This window comes from Tauraco erythrolophus, chromosome Z (assembly GCF_009769465.1).
Source record: "Tauraco erythrolophus isolate bTauEry1 chromosome Z, bTauEry1.pri, whole genome shotgun sequence".
Taxonomy (NCBI): Eukaryota; Metazoa; Chordata; class Aves; order Musophagiformes; family Musophagidae; genus Tauraco; species Tauraco erythrolophus.
The window spans coordinates 29,347,165-29,373,367 of record NC_141496.1 but is presented as its reverse complement, the minus strand read 5'-3'; the positions used below and the strand labels follow the sequence as shown (position 1 = coordinate 29,373,367).

At 40.2% G+C, this 26,203-nt stretch overlaps 2 protein-coding genes across 5 annotated transcripts in view; both read left to right on the top strand.

Moving 5' to 3' along the window:
* The window catches only part of IQGAP2 (IQ motif containing GTPase activating protein 2), a 113,675-nt gene extending 104,540 nt beyond the window's left edge, over nucleotides 1-9,135 (top strand). For 2 of the 3 annotated variants that reach the window (XM_086630062.1, XM_086630063.1), the window contains exons 31-37: nucleotides 14-155; nucleotides 3,466-3,553; nucleotides 4,409-4,621; nucleotides 6,110-6,270; nucleotides 7,129-7,260; nucleotides 8,179-8,287; nucleotides 8,772-9,135. In XM_086630062.1, the coding sequence (XP_086486188.1) occupies nucleotides 14-155; nucleotides 3,466-3,553; nucleotides 4,409-4,621; nucleotides 6,110-6,270; nucleotides 7,129-7,260; nucleotides 8,179-8,287; nucleotides 8,772-8,885 (959 nt within the window). In that variant the 3' untranslated portion in view covers nucleotides 8,886-9,135. Of the gene's footprint in view, nucleotides 1-13; nucleotides 156-3,465; nucleotides 3,554-4,408; nucleotides 4,622-6,109; nucleotides 6,271-7,116; nucleotides 7,261-8,178; nucleotides 8,288-8,771 lie in introns of all 3 variants that reach the window. The other variant, XM_086630061.1, reaches the window with a different exon arrangement.
* Nucleotides 9,136-14,029: 4,894 nt separating this feature from the next.
* On the top strand, nucleotides 14,030-23,291 carry F2R (coagulation factor II thrombin receptor). Of its 2 annotated transcripts, none has more exons than XM_086629439.1 (2): nucleotides 14,030-14,114; nucleotides 21,455-23,291. In XM_086629439.1, the coding sequence occupies exons 1-2, from the start codon at nucleotides 14,030-14,032 to the stop codon at nucleotides 22,648-22,650; spliced, it is 1,281 nt and encodes a 426-aa protein (XP_086485565.1). In that variant the 3' UTR covers nucleotides 22,651-23,291. The 2 variants fall into 2 exon arrangements, with proteins under 2 accessions (XP_086485565.1, XP_086485564.1); XM_086629438.1 differs by having other exon boundaries at nucleotides 14,030-14,120.
* Nucleotides 23,292-26,203: the final 2,912 nt, after the last annotated feature.

Genomic DNA, 26,203 nt, shown 5'->3' with positions numbered 1-26,203 from the left:
TATTTCCTTACAGGGGAAGGAGCTGTTGATCCCAATGACCCCAACAGGGAAAGCACACTGAATCAGCTTGCAAAAACAGAGATTTCACTGTCTTTAACAAGCAAATATGAGTTACGAGAAGGTGAAGATCAGGATCTCAAAAGCCTGATGATAAAGTAAGTTTTGCTCGTAAACCTACATTCTGGCAATGTTTTGTTTTTTAAAAAAAAGTTGCTTCCAACCTGCTGTCCTGCATAAGTGTATTTTTGAGATGCTGAGTGCACTCTGGTTTCAAAAGCAAGTTTGTGTTCAGTTCTACCCAAACATTTGCAAATGTCAGAGCAGCTTTCAGTTCTTCCAGAAAGTTTACGGAAAGATAAAGGTACTGCCACTTGTGTTTTGGACCATGGCAGGATCATTATCTAACCTAGTAAGTGCTTTTCCATGAAGCTGTAAAAGCATTCTGCTTTAAAACACTACAGCCTTGGGAAAGCAGAGATGAAAAGCTGTCCAACTCTGTAAGGGACAGAGTATCACACTGTCCTCTCCTCCCCCTCAAAGGAAAACACTTCTCTGACATACTGCCATCAGGAATTTGAACAGGATGCAACTGTCACTTTAGCAGGAGTAGTTCATGCTTTTATCCAGGGAAAGAAAATTATATTTATTCTATTTGGTGAGCAAATTAAGAAATGTCTACTGGGCTACTTTATAGTAGAAAACATTTTTATAACAGCATTTAGTATCAGATTATTGGCAGCCCTCTTTTGAAGTTATTTCGAGCTGTCCAGAATAAGGATTGGTTTATGTAAGATCCTGGTGCTTACTGAACAAGGGGGGAAATGGGATGCTGCTCTCCTCTATTACTATACTTTTTACCCTGCAAGTGTGAAAGTTAGAAGTTCACTTTAAGGGGAAATACAGCATAAGGACTTTACACCTTTGCAAGCACTGAGAGTGTAGATACAGGATGTAGTTCAACTCAAATCTGTTAGTGGTGAGGTGTTTTTCCAAAACAAAAATCAGTAAACTCAATTTATTAGATAATATGTGAAGTTTTACTTCTGAAGAAAGTTCTTAGTTATAAAAGCCATAAACGACTGTTCACAGAAAAAAAAAAAATCCAATTTTGAGTGCAAAAACTATTTATCCTAAAAGGAAGAGGAGTTTTTCCACTGTAATTGTGCATGTTTGATCTGAATCTTAAACCAGAAAACACTGAGTTTTTTATGTAACTTATTATCAAATATAACTTGAGATCTAAAGTAAAGGGACTGCAATGACAATGCAAATCAAAACTTTGTTAGTTACTTGTTACTCCAGAGACTAAGGCTCTAGAGCTGTTCCCAGGCTGGTTTTGTAATAAGAATATGGCTGTTGCTGTCGCTTTAAAGAAAAAAAAAATTGTGCTTCCTGTCCTTTTTTCATCTGTATAGGAGTAAAATTCTACCCCTTAATGGAATTCATAAAAATATGCAAAATCAAGGCCAAAAGGAATGTCTTTAATGTTCTGCGCTGTGTGGAAACATGTTGAAACCATAATATAAAAATTAACGAAAGAATTTAAGTTCTCTATTGCATAAGTGTTTTCAAGTAATATTTCTCAGATTTTAGGAAATTTAGTAAATAATCTGAGAAGAAAAATTAGCAGCCTGGGTTAAATTGCAGCAGTATTGAAAGTTAAAACTCTTACAGCTACCTTTTACGTAAGAGATGTGTGATGCTTAGCTTCCCTACCTTAGCTGCAGGGAAGCCTTTTACTGCCTCTATGAATCGTGTAGGCAGCTGGCTAAAATTCAAGTCACAGCGGATTCACTGAACGTTCCTTGTTTCTCTGCCAGCAGCATGCCTCTTCTGTAGCAATATCAATACATTTGCTTTATAGATGGTTTTGTTCAGGCTTCTCTGAAGAACTCTAAGATTTGCTGGTAGCCCTGTCCAGAGGACTCTATGGAAGGTGCCTGGTCTGTGTGCACAGGTGCCAAGTGGCAGGTGACGGGGGAGGCATCCAGATCCCAGTGGGGCGTTCACAAAAACCAGAGCTGAGCAGGTCTGGTACACGGGGAGAAGTGGAAATAAGCCTTGTGTCTTATCAGCCATATCACCTGCTTCTAAGGCAGTGCACCAAATGATAATGCCGTCGCACGTATGTTAATGTAGACTGTGGTGGTGGCCACCAAAGACTGATGAAGATCGTGTCAGGCAGAAAAAGCCAGCAATGTGTTGATGTAGACCAAGTGAATCAACTTTAGGAAACCTTTCTGGGGTTTTTTTGGCTTGTTTGTTGGGGGCTTTTTTCCTGGCAAAATGGAGGGGATTCCAAGAGAGTTTGTGAAGGAAAAATACATTTAAAATACATTTAACATGAGTCCTTCAGAAGGTGTTGAATCACAGGATCACAGAATGTGCTAGAACAGCTCAGTGCAGTTAACAGCAGCTCTGGATGAGCAAAAGAGTTTCCAGGAGGTTTAGCAGGTTGCTTTCTAAAATGGAAGGAGCAGTGTTTCAGGTCTGCCTGTGCTGTCAGTCATTCCTACCTTGCTGCCTCTTCCATGGAAGTTTGAATCATACCCCAATATCCATTGGTTTTGGATAATATTGCTTGTATATGAGTAAAACTTTTGTCCTATTTCATTGGATTTTTATGAGAACTTCTAGTCTTGAAAACACCACCAACAAAAAAAAAATAGTTAGGTAAACTATTGTTTTAAATCAAGTCACAAGGTTTTGTTACGGAAGCCTCGATTGTATTTAGGCATTTTCCTGGGAGTCTTAAGCTGCATCTTCAAGTTTCTCTTAATTTTTAAGAATTATGAGCTCTATCTCACTTGTAACCGTGTCATCTAAATTAACAGAATTCTGTAGCAGGACTTTCTTGGAAGTATTACGGATAAAGAGGCAGCAGGAGATAAATTCTTACCAAAAAAAGAACTGGTTTACATATCAGGGTGTAGCAGCTTCCCTTCTTGAGCAAGGAAATGCTCCTTGTCCACTGCTGCTAGAGAAATATCTGCCCTTAAGTGATGTGCATAGATGCACTGCATCAGATGTAAAATTCCTTCAGAAGTTCAGCAGTTTTGAGTGCATTTCCACTATATTGAGTAAATATGACTCTTAATGGAACCATGCATAGCTCAGGCTTTGCAAAGATTACATTCCTATCATAATCAAAATCCACGTGTGAGTTGTTGCTTGGATTTTAATTCTATTAACAGCAACTGGTTTACTGTGCTAGTTGGTTAAGTGTTTTCTAAAATAAAAGGGGGAAAAGTATGCATGTATTTCTCTACTCAGACCTGTGTAAAAGCCGGATGTTCAATATTATTAATGGAAGCTCTGAGACATAAAAAGTCAGGAAACATAAACATTACCAAGCCCATTACCCCATAATAAGGGGGCACTTGCTAGTTTTACTGCTGAAGAAATTAAATGCACAAGTGATCTAGTGACAACGGCTTTGTAATATCCATGTATTCTTTTAAAAAGGACCAAACGACTTATTGTGGATGTGATAAGAACACAACCAGGGGATACGCTCTTAGAAATAGTGGAAACACCAGCCACTGCACAACAGGTAAGTGCCGTACTGTGCCTGAATAGGGAAGAAAGTGCATATTTTATTATAGCTTTTTGAAAGCCTTGACAGATCTCTGACAACTTTCTCAATCACTTTATAATGAAATAATTGCTGTTGGTTTTAGACTATTCACCTCTAGAGCCTTCAAAATGTGAGACTTGCAAATTTTCTTTTAGTATAATTGGTAACAGCTTCAAAGGAAATGAAAAATTAAGTCTTGCTGTCAACTAGCACAACTAGAACACTTTTTTCTTGTAAGCAGGTTTTCTTCTTTCCTGTGTTACAATACAGTCAATTAGCATGAGGTGAATCCTTCCACTAGATTTTTTTTTTTTTTTCCTCATGAACTTCAGTGTCTTAACTCAAGCTCCCCGACACCTAGTTTATTTGCTTAAGCAACACAAGCAGACTTCTGCCTGGGAACCGCTGCTATCTTTGGTATGGGAATTGAGTGGGAAGAGCTCCCAGTTGAAGACTTCCCTGTATATACTGACACACAAAGCTACATTTCAATGATGTGCACATTGTAGCTTATCTCAGTGTGTGCCTATGTAGGGGACACCTGAGAGTCTGGACAGTCTTTCCACAACTAAATGAAGTCATTGAGTTGTCTTGCTGATTTTAAACATGATTTGATTAATTGAAATATGTGTCTAGATGTTGTGATTAGTGACTTAAGGTATGTCAAAAGGCATAGTAAATGGAGCACTTTCAGACAGTGTTGTAGAAAGGATATAAAGTAAAGCTGCACCTTGATTCTTGATAATCTTCTTTGAGAATTCAATGTACTTGAATACTTAACTGTTACTATGAGCTGGAAAATAAGTCTTCTGGACTTTTTTTTTGATCCAGGAGTCTGAGCACTTGAAACTTGTAGAAAAACGGGCCATCTTAGATTCCAAAGCTCCAGAGAAAATGAAGCACAGTCAGTCTATATTTGAAGATGGGCAGCTACCAATAGAACAAAAGAAAAGGAAAATTCAGAGAAATCTACGGACACTGGAACAAGCAGGATTAGTGTCTTCAGCAACTAAGTACCAAGAAATTATAAATGAGATCGCTAAGGTAAATGGAACATGCTTCCCTGTGTATCAATGAGTTTTAAGCAACTAGCCTAAATCCATTCCAGCTAAAACTGTACAATATACATTTTCCAGAAAATGCTACACTGAATCGCTGAAGTATCCACATAGGAAACAAATCATCTTTGTTTGCTCATAAAATAAGTGAAAGATAGTACTCTTATGCGTAATGACCTGAACTGAATAACATACAACTCTAGGCTTTGTTATCCAGGTTTGATATTGATGCTGTTTTAATTTCTCCAGTACAATGCGTTTCAATATAGCTTCTTACATTTTAAAAGGAATCAGAATTACCTATCAGCATTCAATTAATAATTAGCGTAGCTTTAGTAAGACTTAAAAAGACTTTGAAAACCCCAGAACACTCTCTGATTGGAATTAACATTGATCTGCCATGGCTGGGCAGAACACAAGAAGAATAACGGGCCAATGCAGTGCCCATCCTGGCGTTGATAAAGCACCAGGCCTGTTGGGTGCGAATCGGCAGATCCTGTTCCAAAGCCACACCCAATACTGGCTGTAAGAAGCTTAAAGCATTGGATTATCTTTAATCACTCATGAGTAATATTGAATTATCTTTAATTACTCATGAGTAAATTTCTCATAGCTCACGAGCGATTTACGTATTATGAATAGATATTTTTTAAAACTCGCAAATATATTTGATATATATAAATGAGTTAATTACTCACGTGAGCTAAGTCTATAATATAATTAAGTATGTGTCTTGTTGCACCTACTCTGAAGTGCAATTTTAAAGCCCTGCTCATTTCAGTTGTCTGCATTGGCTTCTACTTGAGCCAAAACTATTCTACATAAATATTCAGTACCCTCTTTTTCTTTTTCTAATCTATAAGCCCAGAAGCTTTGTTTTGAGCATTTAAAACAATCTGAAGATTGGGATGGAGCTTTAGGACTGGAAGTTGCTTTTATTTTACTTTCAACTACCTCAACTCAACACAAGTTCTAGTTTAGCAGTAGCGAGCTCTTACCTAGTAGAATCCCAAGGTCTCTTTTCCTAGGCATCTCACCACAAGCTAGCTCTGAAAGCTTCTATTTATATGATGAAGACAATGTCTTCCCTATGACTTCTGTGTCTGTCATGCCTGATTGAGCAACTTGATCTAGTGGAAGGTGTCCCTGCCCATGACAGGAGTGTTGGAACTAGGTGATCTTTAAGATTCCTTCCAACCCAAACCGTTCTATGATTCTGCGCCTTGGAGACCACAGCAGAGTTCAAGATACCACCACTTGTATACATGAGTAGCAATGTGATTGTTGTCTTCCATACAGTCATGTAAACTGTAGTACTCACTACTGGTATCGTGCCTGTGAGAACTAACATAACAGTTCATGCCTTCTCCCAGTGATTAAGTTAGGTTGTGTAATTACATGTTTGAATGGTAATAAGTGGAGACTTTTAAAAATATTAAATTAATAAATCAATTACATTAATAAATTTATTTAGGATATCCGGAATCAAAGAAGATACAGACATCATCGAAAAGCTGAATTGGTGAAACTCCAGCAGACTTTGAATGCACTTAACTCCAAGACAGCATTTTATGAAGAACAAATTGATTATTACAACACCTATATTAAAACTTGTTTAGACAACTTAACAAGAAAGTGAGTTGAGTCTTCTTGTCTTTTAATATTTCAGTGTGTTTTATCAGGAGGGGAGAGCAGGTGGTAATCTGTAGTTGAAAGTTTTGATTTCAATGGATTGACAATCCACAGATGAAAATGTCCATGGGAGTTGTCACTGTGACCTGAGTCAAAACCTCGGAAGTAAAGCCTTACATTTAGTTAAAGCTGCATTACAGAAAGAGGCCTGAGATGTATGCGCATTTTCAATATATTTAATTGGTGCTACTTTGCAGATACATTAGCATGCTTCGAAGTCATGCAGCTTTGGGAAGTAATTCATGATTTTCTTCCTTCACTGGAAGGGACTGGATTTTCCCTTTAGAATGGAAAAGGGGGAAATAAATGACTGCAGAATTTTACTTTTCAGGTATGATGCAGTTACTTGAGAGCAAGCCTTCCTGCCAATGCCACAGAAGTGTCAAAATGAAACCATTTAACTGACATGAACAGGAGCTTTCCTGGTGCATACCTCATTGATTTGAAAATGAACTCTAACGAGTAACATTATTTAACATGTATGTCAATGTATGCTTACAAATCACTATTTTAAAATGACAACTGTGGCCTCTTTTGGATCAGGGTTACTCTTCGCAATAGAGTTTAAACAAGCGCTAAAACATCATTGTCAAAATGTTTAGACTATTCACTGCGTGCTAAAAATCCCTCTAATTCTTAGATTTGTTTTGAATGCTAGTTCTGTTCAAGAATTAATAGCAGTTCAAGAAGGCAAAGAGTGAAGGAAAGCTAAATATGGCTAGAAGAGCAGCTGAAGTATAAAAGACCTGGTAAATAAACCAAACATCATTTTTCTTGTTCTCTTTCCAGAAATTCACGAAGGTCAATTAAACTAGATGGAAAAGAAGAGGTGAAGGGAAGCAAAAAAATGAAGCAGGCCTCATTAAAGTACACAGCTGCAAGACTGCATGAAAAAGGTGTCATCCTAGAAATTGAAGATCTTCAAACCAACCAGTAAGTGTGGTATAAAACAATTCAGAGCACTTTCTAATCAACAGCTTCTTAAGGGGCCTGGCTTTTGTTAAAAGAAATCTTCACAATTTCCTGTGCCACACCTGAAATTACCTCAGACTTTTACATTCAGAAGAATGATAAAGCCTAATTGCCATAATTGATTTTTTCCCTTGTTCCTTGCTATATGACTACCTTAGGAAAATATTTGAACAAGCCTATTTTGGCACTAGCTTAGATGGAAACAGTACAAATCCAGCAGCCCACTCACTGCTTGTGACTGACTTGTTAAGCAGTTGTAGCAGTTAATTTTTTCATTTACTGACCAATCACTTTCATATAACTAAGCAAAAAACCTGGTTTTCTGCACTTCCTCACTACGGCAAAGTGAATGGATGTGGTGTTTTAACATCCCCTTTGTACCCATCCATTTTGAGGTCACTGTAGTGAAAATCTTCCATCCTCTGCACCCTTCCATCTGTCTTCTGCATGGAAAAAAGTTCTCCAGGTTGTGATTTTTTTCCAGATGGGTTCACCAGGCAGGGGAGGCCACATGAGGCATACTGAAACCAGGGAAGAGTGTGTATGCACCTGCAAGGAGACTTTCAGGTGTGGCAGAAGGAAAATACAGCTACTCTGTTTCGATGTTGTGAATGCTTGATTATCTTTATTCCCTGAACTTCCCACAGCCCATTTTTTTTCCAATATAAAAGACTTGAGAGCTCTATATTCCATACTATATGTACACCAGAAAGTCTCCAAGAAGACATTGCAGTAGGGATGGAGTAGTTCATTCGACAGCATTTACACTGCTTACAGTCAAAAGTTTCTGTGTTCTGCAGGTGTTCTCCCAAAAACTCTCTCTGGACTATATAAAACCGTGCAGCATATATAATCAATTACCATTCTTTTTGTTTCGAGGTTTAAGAACGTAATGTTTGATATCACACCTGGAGAAGAAGTGGGTGACTTTGAAATCAAAGCAAAATTTTTGGGGGTTGAGATGGAAAAAGTGCAGCTCCATTTCCAGGTAGAGTTCTAATTTTGTTACTTTGCTATATAGTCACAGTTGCATTTCCTTTAAACATACACTATTTCAGACTTTTCAATATGTATTCATGAACTACTCAATCAGCACAGAACAGCAGATCATGTTGGGAATAACTATATAACTTCTGTAGGATGCTGGGCACAGAGTTATGTTAATGTTTATATTAGGGCAACTGCATGAAACCAAAAGCCATGTTAGTTCAGTGGCAGGCAGCAAATACCAAGAGAAAATGAAAATACACAGTAAACAGTATCTCTTCTGGTTTGCTGTTACTGACAGTCTACAGTTTTGGATCTAGAGAACATGTAATGTTTTCTACATTTATCCAATATAGTTGCTTGTAATTATTTAAATTGTGAAGGACCTGGAGTTTGAGATGGCTATCACATGATGAAAATGACCCCATCTTTTTGCTGTAAGGTATGGATTCAGAGACTAATGATTTTATTTCTGATTACTTCAGGATTTGCTTCAGATGCAGTATGAAGGTGTGGCAGTAATGAAAATGTTCGATAAAGCTAAAGTGAATGTGAATTTGCTCATATTCTTGTTGAATAAGAAGTTCTATGGAAAATGAGTGTCTTCAGATATCATGGACTGCGTCCGTCAGTGGGAAGTCTATTCAGTATTTTTTCGCTTTTAAACATTTGTTTGAACTTTGTCGTTTGACGCTTTTTGACTTTAAAGAAAATAACTGAAACACCAAATGTTCAGAGGAATGTACACTGTGCCTTTTCAGCATTGATAATGAGCAGAAAAATACGAAATAGGTTAATTTAAACAGTTCCAGATTTCATTGGTGTTGGTACTTTCAAATCAAAATATTGTTTAGGACACTCAGCTATTGTGGTTGTGTGGATTTTAAGGTAGGCAGAAATTGAATTTAGTTGAATATATAAACCTCTTCCTATTAAAACATTTTTAAATGACCTCAGATATATAATATAGTTCTTATTAGACTTTAAGTATTTACCAAAAGAAATCCTCATTTGTTTCTAAGGGATAGTTCGGGCAAATATTTAGTTACATACTAAGCCTATTTTCTGGCAGTTGTCAATTGTAAAGCAAACTTATTGTGCAATTCAAAAAATTTTATAGGTAATTATAAAGTGACAATAACGTCTTACTGTACAAAAATATATTTTGTGATTCATTCCTACTAAATGCACTACTGCCTCGTGTAAAACGACATTTTCTACTTTCACAGCCTTCGGAGTGGTATTGGGGAAATCTGAACAGTGAAGAGTTATTGTTCAGTTCGAAGTATTTGAATACATAAATTGTGCCTGTCTGTCTTTTTTGTAAGAAAATAAATGCAATAAAATCAGTATTTAGATTTTTTTTTAATATTCTTTGGAGATTGTTCTATGTAAAATAAACATTACCTAATTAAACTGACTGGGTTCTTAAATTTCATTTAAAGGAGTCATTAAAGCAGCAAACCAGATGGTAGTGAAAGAACTTCTTTCAGTGCTTTTACAAAACTGAATCTAATTAAGCTTGGCTGTCCTCACAGTACAGTTTGGGAAAGTCGCTCAGCAGCAAAGACTTCATGGCCTTTATGTCATTGAATGTGATGATGATTTTGCTGATGAACTACCAATTATATCTACAGAGCAAAAGCATGTACAGTAGGTAATGCGATAAATACAAAAACCATGAGAAAATATTTCCTACTCACTTTCCTTGTGACAAACACTTTAAAAGATGGACAGTGAGGCATTCTGGAATGCATTGTAAAAGCTAATATTTAACAAATATTAATTCTGAAGGTGGAATAAAACACTGTAAAATCAGTGACAGATATATAGACTATGAGTTTAGTTGGTGTACTGACCTGCGGTATTATACAAGCTGAAAAAATTATTACACTTACTAGAGATACTCATTTATTCATGGCGTTAATTTTGAACACTTGACTACTTTAAAACAGCTAATATCCCTAATAAAAAGATAAACAGCTCCTACACACATCCATTTTTCTTCTAGCTAATTATGTATAAGCCATTTTAGCATGACATAAATGCTGCAGCATTAATATCCTGGTTCACTTAAAATAGCTGGATGGAAAGATGAAAGCAGCACACACTTTTCACTTTTAATTCCAAAGGGGATTTATACTTGAATATGAATTAAACTCATAATCTTTTGTTTCACCTTTTTATTTGTAACAGACTTGACTAAACCCTACATATTTTTGACAAATTCTAGCTGAGCAGTTAAGTCTGCACAAGGTGGGACGTTGATCCTAAGACCAGACCTTTAAGGTAATGTGTCAAAAGCCTGGAGTTCTGCTGGTGAAACATACTAGAGCCCCACACCCTTTGTGGGAGTAAGTCACTCCTGAATATGCTGTTTTGCATAACATGCTTGACACATCTATTGACTGCTTAGTTCTAATGTGAACAATATCTTCCTCAGTTATTTCCTGATCTACACAGGCTTAGGAAAGCTTGTTTGGTTCCCAGGTAATGACACATATGAAAGGTGTTGTCTGTGTGCTAGCACTCACCTTTTCCAACTATTTCTTGGGCTTCCTGCTCTTCTAGTGCACATCAAAGAGTAATTTCCATTTAATTTCTCTATACTCCTTTAGAAGTTTTTTTCTTAATTCAGTTTAGGGCCTTGTCACTGAACAAATAATGAATGCTGCTAAACAGGACTGGCCACAATGATTCGTACCTAAACACAGGATTGACAGTAGTACCAAGTACCGTGCAAACAAGCAAAGCAATTCTGTGCCTGCCCACTGTTGTCCTATGCTGCTGACAGCTACTAAATACAACAAAAGAGAGGGGCTTTTTGGAGGCTTCTGTAAGCTGCAATTTAGGGTCTTCAGAACCAGAATAGGTCTTGATGAAACCAGTTTCATTCATTCATGAAATGGTCTTGTGGAAAGATTTGCATTGCTGATGCAAAACCTGAGGAAAAAGCCAGCGCAGCTGAACAGAGCCCAGACATCAGTTGCAACTATAGGAGAAAACGCATCTTTCCTTGAACGACTTGCCTGTCTCTCAACTTTGTCTTCCTTAACCAGCCAGCGGTAGTGAAAAGAAATTCTACTAGTCAACAGTCTTAAGACTGCTAGCCCTGCAGTCTGCATTTTTCTACTGCATGTCTTCAGAGTTGTCTAAGAGTGCTTGGCAGCTAACTTTTGGAACTTACCCGTTCTGATGGGACTTTCTTCTTTGGCCAAGCAGAAACAACATCACAAGCAATAGCTTTGTTCTGTTTCACTTTGGGTTTATCTGCAAACCACCTTCTTTACTATCTTTTTTTAAAAGAATAGAGGAGCAACACAACAAACTTCCTTCTAACAGCAAATTCAAAGAGTGATGGTCACATCTGATTTCAAAATGCTGGTAACTAGATAGACAACCCTCTTTCTGGAGGACTGATTTTGCCCGAAATGCTTCTAACCTTACCCTCTTTGAGCAGTAACTGCCGACTTCAGGCACGCACCAAGTTAATCTGTGTATTACAGCAGAAAGAAAGCTTCTGCCCCAAACGGTAATGATGTATCAACCTCACTAGATAGTTGTAGCCTTTTTGGTAGACCCTAGAGAGTTCAACAGGAATGAAGTTTTGTCCTGTGACATGCTTCTGCCAAAAAAACAAAGCTCAGAAAAAGGTGCAAGAAGTGGAATTAAAAAGTGGCAACTGGTAAAAGCTTTAGAAGTCATGAACTGTTCATTTCCATTACAATCAGTTTGTTTAGAGATAAAGCAGCAAGCTGACTTGTATAACCACAGAATACAAAAATTAACTTAAATTTGATTCCTATATGCAGATAGAAAATTTAACAAACATGGGGGGAGGGGGAGTTCTTCACTTGCTATATTTACTTGCTATATTTATAGTAATCTATAATCTAATTTACAAAGAGGAAAGGATGTAGCCCTATGACTTCCTTATATCTATAACTAAGGAACTCCGTGCAAGTACAATCTGAGATTCCCTACATATCTTTCACAAAATCTGTACACTGGTTTGTCCCTCAAACACTGACCCACTGGTTAAGTCTTCTGGAAATTTAAGAAAAACAGATATTGAAAATGTATACTTCTCTGAGGTCTGGTATAACATTTACAAATACACATTTATTTTAAGAAAGACTAATATTTATTTTATTTCTATTTTAGGTTTGGAAATTCTTAAGCATTACCTTTGGGTATGTTTACAGAGCTGTGAGACCACAGGAATGACCAAGAATAGCTTCACTTTCTCTCTCAAATAGATGAAAAGAAATTATCTCTCATTAAGATATTTTCTAAACAGATGAAGAAGAATAGTTCATTATTAAGTATAAGGTGTTTTGTGTGGGTTCTCTAGTGTGTTTGGGATGGTAGAACTGTAGAAAGGCTGGACAGCTGTGAAACTTGTATTTATTACTTACCCTTGCTCTACAAGAATTGGAGTCAGCTGTACCAGGTAGCAAGTGATTGGATCGCTGAAAGAACATAGTAAAGATGTAGAACTTACTGGGAACCAGTACTTGTGATCAGGAGTATTTATTTTGCATGGGTTTTACCCTCAGTTAAGAGGAAAGGTCAGTGCTTCTGCAGTAATACATACACATCCATGAAGAAACACTTCATACCTATGAACAAGTTCCAAATGGAGCTTCTCCACCCCCCCTTTTTTTTTGTCTATATTGCTGTAAACAGGATAGACAGTTGAGGATGGGTCAGTACACTCTAGCAAACCAAAGAGCATCCACTGGTAAAGCTTTTGACTGTGTTATAGGCCTTAAAAATACAAAGGTCACAAACCACCAGTGGAGTAAGTATTTTCAAAGAAACGTGCCTAAATAACAGCTGCAAAGTTACCAAAATATTTTCCTCTGCAGCTTTCATACAGGTTTCACTTCAACCAGCTTGATTCACAAACAGCTCCGAGGGACAGATCCAGCTCTTCTGTCCAAGACAGATGGGACTCGAGTTCAGGAATGGCATCACTTCCTCAAGGGTCTTGCAAGAACAGACGCTAGGACTGCAAAGCTGGGTAATGAACCACTTTTAGGTTGTCCTGCATTTGTAGAGCTGCCAGCTTACAGGACTCATGCAACACAAGCAAGCTTTGGTGTCGTCTACTTTATATAAAGCAGATCTACATGTGAAGGAGCTTTTCTGAATGAACATGATCTTTCAATTATAAGTAATGCAGATATTTCAGCCGGCCCTGTAACTGTGCTCCTGTGGGCCATCAGCAATTTGGATTGCACAAACAAAATTTGGCAAACCTAGCTTAGAACAATCCCTCGAGAATAACCCTTTGTTCTGTACCTCCTGCCCGAGCCCACCGCCCCCCCGTCCCATTTCTCAGCTGGCTGCCACCTCCTTCCGCCGACGTTTCTGCCGCGCTGGGGCTCCTGGCCGGGCTGCTGTGCGGCGGGGGCGGCAGGCTCTGCCCTCCCTTCCCCTCCCGGTGCCGCCGAGGCCCGGCTCGCCTCCCCGCCCCCGCGGCGGGCGGTGAGCGGCCGGCGCGCAGCAGCCCCCCCCCCCCCCCGCTCCGCCGGGCCGGCGCGGCAGGAAAGCGCTCCCGCCTTCCTTGCCGCCGGAGGAAGCCTCGGCGGCCGCGGGGCGGCCCTTGCCCAGCCCCAGCCCCAGCCTCCCAGCGGTTGCCATCCGCCGCGCCTCTGCTGCACTCGCGTCCCCGTGAGCTGGACGGAGGGAGCGGAGGGAGCTTCCCGCGGCCCGGCCCGCCGCCGGCGCCGTGGCCATGGGGCCGCGGGCACTGCCCGCGCTGCTCTGCGCCCTGGCGGTCCTCGGCTGCGCCCGCCCGCCGCCCGCCGCCGCCGCGACCCGCGCCGGTGAGTCGCCGCCCCCGCCCCTCGCGGGGGAGCTGCCGGGGGACCGGAGGGGAGGGGCGGGGCGGGGAGGGGCGCCCCCAGCCCTGCCGGGCCCGAGCGCTCCCCTCCCGGGTAGGGTCCCCGGGGAGGCGGCGGCGGCGCGGTCCGGGGGTCGCCCGGCGAGGAGCTCGGCCGCCCGGCGAGTTGGCGGGCGGCGGCAGCGCCGTTTGCGTTGGCAGCGAGGCCAGAGCCGGGCGCCGCGGCAGAGGGAAGTGAACAAAGTGCGCGTTAGCCCACAGCATCCTTCTCCCGCTCGTAGACACGTCAAGGGTCTCCCGCTTTGGAGTTTTGTTCGGAGCTTTGGAGCGAGTTTTTGGCCTTGTGAAAGGCTGCTCTAGGTTCGTTCTCGTAGCAGCGGCACGAGAACACGCTAAAACGTGAAGTCAGCCCGGGTAAAGCAGCGTCAGACACGCTTTTTGAAAACTGTTTTTTTTTTAATAAGGGTAGAGGTCACAGATCTGAAGCACATAGATCTGAGAAAGACACAATGTCACAGGTAAGGTTATTGATGGTGAAGAGTGGTTTATGGTTGTCCCATCGCTAAGGAGGCAGCTGGGCAATAGCAGGTTATGATGGAAAGAAGTGACCGGGCTGGTGAGACATGCTGGTGAACTTCCTTAAAAAACTGGCATTGCCTTTCGTTAACAACTTCAGAAGACAGAGCGCCAGCTGAGTTTGTAGGTAGCGCAAAGTTTTGAAGATCTGCCACGACAAAATACTTCAGAATATCTGCCCCAAGTAAATGACCTTCATAGTTTTTCGATTAGAAATAGCACTAATAGCAACTGTGACTGGTGAGACCATGGATGCATCTAGCTCACAGCTTGTCTGCCAGTGCAGAAGCTGAGGGGAAGAAGGTAAGAGAAGACATGCATGCATGTAATCTCTTGGTTACTGGTAGAGGTGCAACAGTACACTGGGCAAGATCACACATTTAGAGACTAGCAATGTTTTTTTCTGTAAAATTTAGTTTAATGTTTATTTCAATCGCATAGTGATCATAGTGATGCTGTACAAATAACTTAGCCCTATGAGATGCCTGCTGGGAAGACTCAGTTCAAGCTCTACATACAGAAAAGTGCCGATTAGATGAACAGCTAAGGGGAAATTTCAGAGCATGGCATATTTTGTCTATTAAAATTAAGACTGAAAGGGGACAGAGCTACTGTTTGTAATTTTGCTGCGAGGGAAGTATCAGAGATGGGCAAATAATTTTAGCTAAACAACTTTTTGACTCAAGGACAAGTGAGAATGAAGAGATCGGACACGTTGCGGGAGCAGGGATTGTTCAGCCTTGAAAAGAGAAGACTTCGGGGGGACCTAATAGCTGCCTTCCAATACCTGAAGGGAACCTACAGGAAGGCTGGGGAGGGACTTTTGTTTACAAGAGTGTCCACTGATAGGACAAGGGGAAATGGGTTTAAGTTGGTGGAGAACAGATTTATATTAGATTTTAGGAAGAAATTCTTCAGTACGAGGGTGGCAAGACTTTGGAATAAATTGCCCAGAGAAGTTGTGGATGCCCCCTCCCTGGAGGTGTTCAAGGCCAAGTTGGACAGAGCCTTGAATAGCCTGATCTAGTTGAGAGGTGTCCCTGCCCATGACAGGGAGGTTGGATTAGATGATCTCTAAGGTCCCTTCCAACCTATGCCATTCTATGATTCTATGATTCTATGTTCATGTTGGAATTCTAAGGAAAATGTCCTTATTAAGAAAAAAAAAGGGGGGGGGGGGATGTAAAAGGCAAAATATACATGTTAATGATAGAAAAAAAGATTCTATGGTTGGGTGCTATTCTTCCAGTTTATGAAAACATTCAAACTTGTTTTCCTGCCTTTTGCAATTATAGCCTTCATTAAAGAGCACCTCAAACTACACTATTTGCTGCTTCCTTAGGAAGTAGTGTTTGAAATAGTTACTGTATTACATCACTAGGAAAAGAAAAATTCAAAACAAGTTACTTCATGCGCAGTACAACTAACAAAGCCTGGCCATCTGAACGTGTCTTCTGCTCTCCTTGTGCTCGCTCCCACTGTAATGACATCATTTTGGCACCGTCCCAGATAGCCTTCCTTGTTTCCACCACAATGTACATAATTCCCATCGCCCGCGCACTGCTGTATCCCCAGGGCTACTCTGCCCTTGCACCTGCAGCTTCTCCCCTGCTCTTCCCTTGGTCCTTCAATGCCCACAGCTCCCACGTTACTGACCTGTGCTGGTCCTGAGGGTGGGTGAAAAGCAATGGCTTGGCAGCAGGTTGGTGCTGGCAGATTAGCTGACCTGGTGCTGCCGAGGTGGCTGGCGGAGGTCTGAACCTGCCCGGACTTCCCTGCGCTGGGACACTGATAGCTGGATAGAGAGATGTTATCATTGCTTGAAGCCAGCACCTGTGGTGAAAGAGGCTGAGAAAGGAAAGAAAAAAGGAGCAGATGTCTGGTTGCAAGAAAACAATACTTGAGGAAAATGTGTTCACATTGTCACTACATCACTCGTGTAATACAGTAACAAATTCTGTAAAAATGGAGATATGGGCTAAAGAAGATTTTTTAAAGACAATGCATTGTTTATTTTTACAAAAGCAAGTAATTTTCATCTGTCCTACAAGACTGTGTCTTACCTTGTTTATAAACTTGTCTGGCATGCGCTTCACAGTCTGCCTGTGAGTACTTAATACATGGGCCACTGAGTAATTTAGATTCTAGATGCTTACCACTGTAGATTATGCAAAGGGGAGATAAGAGAAACCGACTTTTTGTTATAAGCCAGCGATAACGGGTGCAGCTGTCACCAGTAATGCCCAGAAATTGGTATTAGTTGTTGTCCAGCAGCACAGAGGGAACATATTTAATTGGCTTAAGTAGGAGCCTGTTCTTTAGTCTTCCACCTCACAAAAATGTCCCTTGGCACAGGAATATTGCCAGCTTGTAACATCCTGTCCAGATTTACGGGTCTACAAAACTACTTTGAAATTTTCTTCCGGAGCTCAAGAGTGCTTTTTAAGATTGGTTGAAGCTGTTAGTTTTTTTGCTTTCTACTTCTCCTTTCACAGAACAGTATGTGCAGTAGCTTCTTGCATATGAAAGCAGAAATAAAAGGACATTATAAAATAGTGTCTTTCAAAGTAAGCAGAATATACATATGCTTATCATGAGACCAACAATATGTAGTACTTGATGGAAACAAGCGCAGTACAGATTGTTAAAATCAAACAATCTCAAACTTACTGAGCTTTCTATATAATTTCAGACAATCAGTGCAAGGACCAAAGGTGGTAAAAGAAAACTTCAAGCAATTTGAGTATTGTACTGATTCTATGTAATTTTTGCCTTTCAAAGTCCTTATTGGTGTTCAGTGTCCTGACTGCACACCACAAGGATAAAACTTCAGTGTTTTATCCTGCTCTTTCTTTGTTCTTAGTTTCTTACTCCTGTTCTTTCACACCTATTTATATTTTACAGGTACTTTGATACAGCTGATAACTCTGTAGTATCAGCAATGAGAATAGTATTAGTCATTAAAATAGTAATCCACCAGGTTCAACCTCTTCCAAAAGACTCAGATGACAGCCTAGTGAAAACAGGATGACTAAACATTTAAGATCATTATACAAACTTCATCTCTGTTTTCCTAACAGATTATTTGTATTATCAAAAGTTGTTTAAGCTGCAGTGAAATATGTTTTAGACAAGTGATATCTACAGCTTTAAAACAGCTAGAGAGGAACGTCTGACGGATTTTGGCATAGCTGTAGCTATGTAAGAGTAGTTTTAAATAAAGCTGTATTGGCTGTCTTGTACTTTCCCAGCTCATAGGTAATGGCTGTTTCCCGTTACTGACCCTTATGTTTATTGTCAAGGTCCATTAAGATCTTTTGAAATAATATGACATCATATCATCCTCTTCCCTTCTGTGTATGTATCTCTGATCATTGGCTTTTGCAAATAAACACTGACACAAAAGGAATCCAGAACCTCAGGCCAGTAACTACCTTTCTTTCTCTTTCAGACAGCATTACATGCACTATTGTTTTTTATACACAGATGCTGTGTCATACAAACATAAAGCAGCTTTGCAGAGGAAAAGAACTGATACATGGCTATCACTCTTTAATTTAAAATCAAATTGAATTTCATCATGAAAGTTTAAATTCCCGCCCTCTATATTGTCAAGTGGCAAAGAAATAGCAAGTTTGAGATCTCATTGCATTTTCCGATAGAGCTGGCTTTCAAGTAGTACCTCATGTCACCCAAGTTCAAGGTGGAGACATAGACTGAGCACAGGACACAGCACGAAGGGCTTGTTAACAGCATCAAGGTTGAGTTCAACTCTGAACTTAGAAAGTCTTTGCTTATACAAGGACACATAGTTTTCACCAAGCTAAAGTATTATTCTGGAGAATTTTAACTAAATAAAAATTATTTATGAAATTTTTTTCTCCTGAATAATTGTAATAGGATTCTACTTTTAGAAAAGTCTGATAATGGAGTAATGCAGACTCTAAATCCCTTATCTAAGAAATCTGTAAATAAGTTAGCTCCAAGAATTCAGCATATAATTAAAATTATTAGCAATGTTCAAGTAAGTATAAGCAATAGCTAAGACAAAGGTCAGTAGTCAATAAAAGGTAACTGGCCCCATCAGTGTGTTTTTCCTTTAGCATATTTTCATACTGTTCTAAGTTAGGAGTCACTGACGAGAAATGAGTCAGGTTACCACCAAGGACTTCCACATTAAGTGACTTAACCTCAGTCATTAAGGGTCAGTGGCTCTGACTGGTTTGCTCACTAGTCCTCAAAGTGAGGCAGTGCAGCAGTGCTAGCTCAGGTGAGGTGATGCAAGCAAAGCCTTTCAAAGTTCAGGGATACTGGGATGAGAGGTGCTTGCTGGAAGCCCTTCAGTTACCACATCTCATTGAGGTCCCTTTGGCAGTACAGTTCCTGACTCCAGACACGGGTTTCCCCTCCCTTTCATCAAGTCCATTTATATCTGTGTTCCCCAAAACTAGGCCTTCCTCACATGGAAACATGTGACCTCTTCACTTGGTTCTCCACACTGTTCTTCAGTGGTGGAGAAACCAAGAAGGGCATATAGACCTTTGGATACTAGGATCATAATTGTCTTCTGTTTCAGAAATTTTCTGGTTTAGAAATGTCAGTGGAAAAAATACATATTCACAAAGTCTTGAATTCATAAAACTTGTAGGTACTAGAGATACCAGAGGTACTGTTCAAGACATTTTGTCGCTCTTAGTGATGTCTTTACCATGGAGACAAGCCTCTGGGCATGAGGAATTAGGGTTTTTTTTATTCAAGTGTAACTGCAATCCTCCCAAAAGAGATGAATATCGATGGTGCCAGTTGTGACAGATTTCTATTGCAATGGTCGTCAATTACTGGAAATCACCAAACTATGTGATGTCAGCCACGGGCTGAAGTTAGAGGTGTTAAATGTAACTTGCACTGCACCTGAACTGCTGAACTAGGGGCTGAGTCCTTGAGCCATCCAACTGCTTGGACTAAACTTTTAAAGTAAGATAAAAGATTAAAGATCTATAGTTTTGCCTTTTGTTAGTGTTCCCTTTTAGACGGCAGAATAGGTCCTTGTATAAATTGGTTTAGTGCCTTTCTGTGCAAACACTGAATCTCACATACTTCTGCGCATTTGTGTTTCAGTAAAAGTACTAGATTGTTCCTACTGCAGTCTATGTAACAAGCTCCCAGGCTGAAATCCTCATCTAGCGTCTTTTTTCTGGCCTGCAGATGTTACAAGCTAGTCATTCTGTGTATGAAAACCCTTGTCTCAGACACTTCCCCTCTTTTGTCCCTTCTGCCCCCAGACTGCTGCTGTGACCAGCACGATACGTGCAGCACAGCAGCTTTAAAAAATCCTCAAATTTCCCTACCACTCTTCTGATCTTCCCCCACCCTCCGCAATTCAAGTCTGAATTTCACCAAAATTCAAGCCGGGCAGGGCCTTTCTCTAGCAGCCTGTGCACAAAGGGAGGTAACTCCCTGCTTAAAGCTGCAGCCACTCCTCTCTGCCATCTGCCTCCTTCAGAGGCTTTTGTTCTCATCTGCATTAAAAAAAAAAAAAAGAGGTTGAATTACTGTAGAACAAATAATTGCCTCTAACAAGTAGCATCTTAGGTGAATCATACCTATGTACTTTCAGCTCACTGATTTAAGCTAACACACCGTTTTAATTTTAGTTGTCTAGGATTCAACGAAGGATCAGTTGCACAGTTAAGTAGATGAATGATTACTTAAGCAGCAGTAACTCTTGTCACTTCTGTCTGCCCATAACGTGTTTGATTTATCCTGTGCCTAACTAGATTAAGCTGAAGCTGAAAAGGACAAGTCTTCCAAAATAAGTCTCCATACAAACAACTTTTCTGAAATAATGTCTGAAGTAGCTCAGTTGTTTGTTTGAGAGTTTGGTTTTTTTTACATAAATAAACTCATACCACGCATTCAACAGTTTGTAATGCTAAATTCCTAACTGATTACAGCTACATTCAAAAAGCAGAGATGATATCCTGTCCTGACACTTTCCTTCTCAGTCACAGCCACCAAACCATGCTGCAGAAGACCCTGCTGTAGAGGGAACACTAGTGGCAGGTTCTAGAAGTGTCCCAAGGGCACGCTGGACACATGCTGTCCTCGGTGATGCACACTGTGGGGCAGGATAAGTAAAACTGGGGCAGTGTTTCAGTGCAATCCATGGCTACCTGTCTGGTGCAAAAGATTGATCCACGTCCGCTTTGAAACTGCATGCAGCCTTCTGCCATCTGGCCTGATGGGGGCTGTCAAGTTGCATAAGAAGTCTCTGGAGCACGCAGAAGTATTTCAGTAACTTGATGTTTTAGTTGCACTTTAAGTTTTTGTTATTTTGATGACAAGTACTTCTAACAGGAAGTTTGTGTGTGAATACCAGCACTTCATTTCTTACAAACTGTAAGAAGGTTCTGGCAAAGCAAGTTCAATGATGGCAAGGTTACTGTTGTATTTGTGTTAAAGTGACACAAAAATAACATAGATGAGATTGGGTCTTTAAGCACGGATAGAGTCCCTACCATAAAAACCTTCCAAGCTAAGCGATAGGAGACAAAGGGGACATCTTACCCAAACTTGTAACAGGAACTAAAATAAAAAGGCCTGGACTAACATCTGTGGACAGTCTGTGCTTTGAATCAGTAATTAACCTTATTCTTTTGTGTTGCTAATATGATCTGAGCTTTCCTTCTCCATAGTATGTAAATATTTGCTTATTAATCTTTATACTTCCTTATTTTTCAGCCTCTCCATATAACAGCAGCACACCACGAGGCAGAAGTTTTGTGCTCTCTTTCCTAAGTCACGAGGATGACCCTATACCTACTGAAGATGATACTGAAAATGACTCAGAAGTCGGATCAGGAGCCACCAATCAGACTGGATCGTTCCTACGTGAACAACGAACAGTGTCATTGCAAACAGCAAGATACCTCACTAGTCCATGGCTGACGCGGTTTGTTCCTTCGGTTTACACCTTAGTGCTTGTGCTGAGTCTCCCTCTGAACATTACAGCAATACTTGTGTTTCTGAAAAGGATGAAAATTGAAAAGCCAGCTGTAGTATACATGCTGAATTTGGCCCTTGCAGACGTCCTGTTTGTAAGCGTGCTTCCTTTTAAGATTGCTTATCACTTTTCTGGAAACAACTGGGGATTTGGACCTGAAATGTGCCGTTTCATCACCGCTGCATTCTACTGTAACATGTACTGTTCAATAATGCTTATGACCAGCATAAGCTTCGATCGCTTCTTAGCAGTGGTGTATCCCATGCAGGCTCTTGGGTGGCGTACATTAACGCGTGCCTCGCTGGTTTGTTTTGTCATATGGCTTGCAGCAATAACTGGGGTTATACCTTTCCTCATCAGAGAGCAAACAATGGAAATACCCAAGTTAAATATAACCACCTGCCACGATGTGCTAATAGAATCTGAACTTCACAGCTATTACCTCCACTTCTTCTCCATCTTCTCTTCTGTGTTTTTTGTAGTGCCATTTATAATTTCCACTGTCTGTTATGTGTGTATCATCCGATGTCTTAGTTCTTCTACCATTGTTGCAAAACAGAATAAGAAGACGCGTGCCTTGCTCTTGTGTGTGGCTGTTTTTTCTGTTTTTGTTATTTGCTTTGGACCAACAAACGTCCTCCTATTAATTCATTATATCCATTTTTCCTACGACAACAGCTTAGAGTATCTCTACTTCGCCTATCTACTCTGTGTTTGTATCAGCAGCGTTAGCTGTTGCATTGACCCCTTGATTTACTACTATGCTTCTTCTCAGTATCAGAGACAACTTTTCAGTCTCTTCAATTGTAAAGAGACTTTGGACCCTAACAGTAGTAACGGCAGCGGCCAATCAATGTCTACCACTAGTAGAAGGGCTACATGCTCTACTAACGTGAATAACAGTGTCTACAGGAAATTGCTAGCAATGAATTGAAATAACATGTCTTAACATGCTTAATTTTTAGACAATTTCAGACAAAAAAAAGGACTGTATTATATCTAAGAAATGCAAAACCTTAAACCAAGTTGTTGTATACTACATAGTTCTATGGATTCATTATAGTAATGCACAATTCAAATTACAACTCTGTATATGTATATATAGTACATGTAAATAAGTTAATGTAGAGTGTGTGAAACTACGGCGGGTCCGTGGATCCTGGGACAGAAGATGAAGAAACTGACCTTGGAGACATTGCTGTGTACCCCTGCAGATCTGAAAACTCCCTGAACAGAAGAAATGGAAAACAACTTGCAGGTGCTGGGAGAGCCAGGGAATTGTAAAATAAGGAGGAACTGTAAAATAAGAAACTGGACTGTGTTTTTGCACTAATTGCCTGATGTAATGAATTTGGCTTGGATTATATAGAGCGCGTGATCACCAATCATGCATTAGGCTAAGGCGCGTGAACAGCTGTAGTTAACCAATCACCTGATTGCTTATGACACGTGCACTGTTAGAATTAGTATAGAAGTGTGCTGGAACCTACAAGAGTTAGATGGAATTAATTATATAATAAATGAATACTACTTGAACCCATGTCCGTCTCAACAGCGACATACAGCAACGGTAGAGGGGAAAAGTAATTTCTTAATAACAGTTGTTGAGTGTTTTTCAAATAAACTCCTTTTTTTCTGACAAATTCTTTGCATTATTAGTTCAGTTTATTGCAGTTGATTTGTGGAATCTCATTTTAGGATTTTGAACTGTATCAGGTTGATTAAATTCTTACTTATGGAACCACTCCATCTACCCAGTACCTCCTGAAGAAAGTGAAGTATCTTTTCAAGCTTTTTTTTTTTCCCTTATTTGTCATTATTTCCAGAATTATCTGTAAACATTTTCTTAGCATTATTTTGCATCGTGAACACAGAAACTGTTTATGTTTTTATATATTCCACTTCAAAACAGTCTGTAGTTTTAGGAATATGAGCAACTGAAAACCAGCTATTGATTGGTGTAATACGTCAGGGAAGATAATTCTCAGGAGCTAGAACTAGTTTTTCTTTTGGTGTTCCTAAAACTAGTGTATGCTCGGCATCTTGGTTAGAAATGTGGTCTTTTTCACAATTAATTTCACAAAAAATCATGACATTTTATTTCACAATAAATCAATGTTGAATGGCTCTCCGGAAGATATACTGAAAAAGCCATATTTGTTATCTTCTTACACAATTTGCAAACGCCTGCTTTCGTGCACGTAATTAATCATCATGCACATGTTTAGGACTTGGAAATGTTCTTTCTCTCTGCCAAGTCTGGATGTTTTTTATATTTTATGTTGTGTCCATATCCACTAAAATTGCTGTGGCGTAAAGCCAATAGCAAACGTCATTCTGTGTTGCATTCTTATACTAACATGGGACGCTAAAGCGTAAAAACAGGAATTCAGTTTTAGAAACGACTGCGTAGGTAATAGGACGGTAGGCAAAAATGGAAAACAAATTAAATAGGAACTTGGTTAATGCAGGATTTGCCATAAGAATCTGCCAACAGGTACAGCAATGGGTAAAAGCTGTCTTCAGTCTAGCACAAGGGATAAGAAACCTAATCTTTCTGCGTACAGTGTGACAGTGAGAAACTTCTAACCGTGATCTCGTCAGTTTGTGTCTGTTCCTTAACACACTTAGGCATAATTAAGTATTGCATTACCAGAGTCTGCCTAGATTTTTGTTCTCAAGTATTTGCCACTTTCTAAGTACACGAGTGCTAAGAATACATGTGTATGTAGTTTGTAAAGCTAAAACCCCAAGAATGTTTACGAGACATATTCAGTTACATTCTCATTTTGTTTATATCATATTAGGGGTGGTTTTGGCTTTCAGCAAAATCCAAATGCATCTGAAAAATATGAACATCCGCTTCTTACTGGCAGAAAAAATTAACCTCTGTGTTTCCTGTAGTTACAGGCTGGAGGACTGCTTTTTAGATCTTTTACATAATTGGGATTTGTTTCAATGTTGTGATACTTTCTTTTGCTATAATGTTGGGGTTTTTTTAGGTAACATAAAGAGACCATGTAGTCTGCTTTGCAAGGCCAGCTTTACATGAGAGGAGGGAAGGAAATGTACGTGGAAGACAGCTTGGTGGCAATCATAGTGATTATTTATTTCGTTTTGCTCTGCGGTTGGGTGGTTTCACTTATAACCTCTGTGCGCTCAAGAACATTTCCAAATGAGCAACTTCTTCGTACCTTATACGGTGAAAATATGAGAGAGGTGAATGCAACTGTTTATCCTCATGGCTAAGAGCATCAACAAAGATCCTAAATAAGCAGGACTAAAAAAGATTTTGTGCATGTTTGTAAACCAGTATCCCAGCTCTCCCACGCACGTTACTGAAGTTGGGTTTGCTTATGATTCTGGCTTGCATGCAAATAAAAAAACAAAACAAACAAAAACAAACAAACAAACAAACACATGAGAGGCAGTTACAACGCAAACCCTTAAATAAAAAGAACTCACACACCTAGGCTTCTTGACTTCTTGGTAACTAGCTAAAGTGCTGACATTGCCTTTGAAAAGTATTTTTATTTTGCCTAAGCATGTTTGAAAACACAACACTTGACGGCCTCAAGGAGTGGGCTCACGCAAACCTCATGAAGTTCAACAAGGCCAAGTGCAGGGTCCTACACATGGGTCGAGACAATCACCGGTATCAATACAGTCTGGGGGAAGAAGGATTGAGAGCAGGCCTGTGGAGAAGGACTTGGGGGAACTGGTGGACAAAAAGCTGGACATGAGCCAGCAATGTGCACTTGCAGCCCAGAAAGCCAACCGTATCCTCATCTGCATCCAAAGAAGCGTGGCCAGCAGGTTGAGGGAGGCGATTCTGCCCCTCTGCTCTGCTCTCGTGAGACCCCACCTGTAGTATTGCCTCCAGCTCTGGGGTCCCCACCAGAAAGAGGACATGGAGCTCTTGGAGCGGGTCCAGAGGAGGGACACAAAGATGATCTGAGGGCTGGAGCACCTCTCTTACGAGGAAAGGCTGAGAAAGTGGGCTTATTTAGCCTGGAGAAGAGAAGGCTCAGAGGAGACCTTACTATGGCCTTTTTATACGCAATGGGAGCTTACACAAAAACTGAGGGAGACTTTTTACCAGAGTCTGCAGTGACAGGACAAGGGGTAATGATTTTGAACTGAAAGAAGGTAGATTCAGACTAGATATAAGGAAAAATTTTTTTATGATGAGGATGGTGAAACACTGGAAAAGGTTGCCCAGCAAGGTGGTAGATGCCCCATTCCTGGAAACATTCAAGGTCAGGTTGGATGGGGCTCTGAGCAACCTGATCTAGTTGAAGATGTCCCTCCTCATTGCAGGGGGGGGTTGGACTAGATGACCTTTAGCGGTCGCTTTGAACCCAAACCATTCAACTGTACATGTGTAGGCATCCTACTCATATTGATGTTCTGCAAGTGCTTCTAGCAAGTTTCTTGCTAGCCTGCAAATGTGTATTTCTGTTACATACAGAGAGGTGATTAACAAG

Coding starts and splice junctions, on each gene's coding strand:
- F2R (XM_086629438.1), top strand. CDS start 14,030: ATGGGGCCGCGGGCACTGCCCGCGCTGCTCTGCGCCCTGGCGGTCCTC. Junction 14,121..21,454: donor CGCCGCCGCGACCCGCGCCG/GTGAGTCGCCGC, acceptor CTTATTTTTCAG/CCTCTCCATATAACAGCAGC.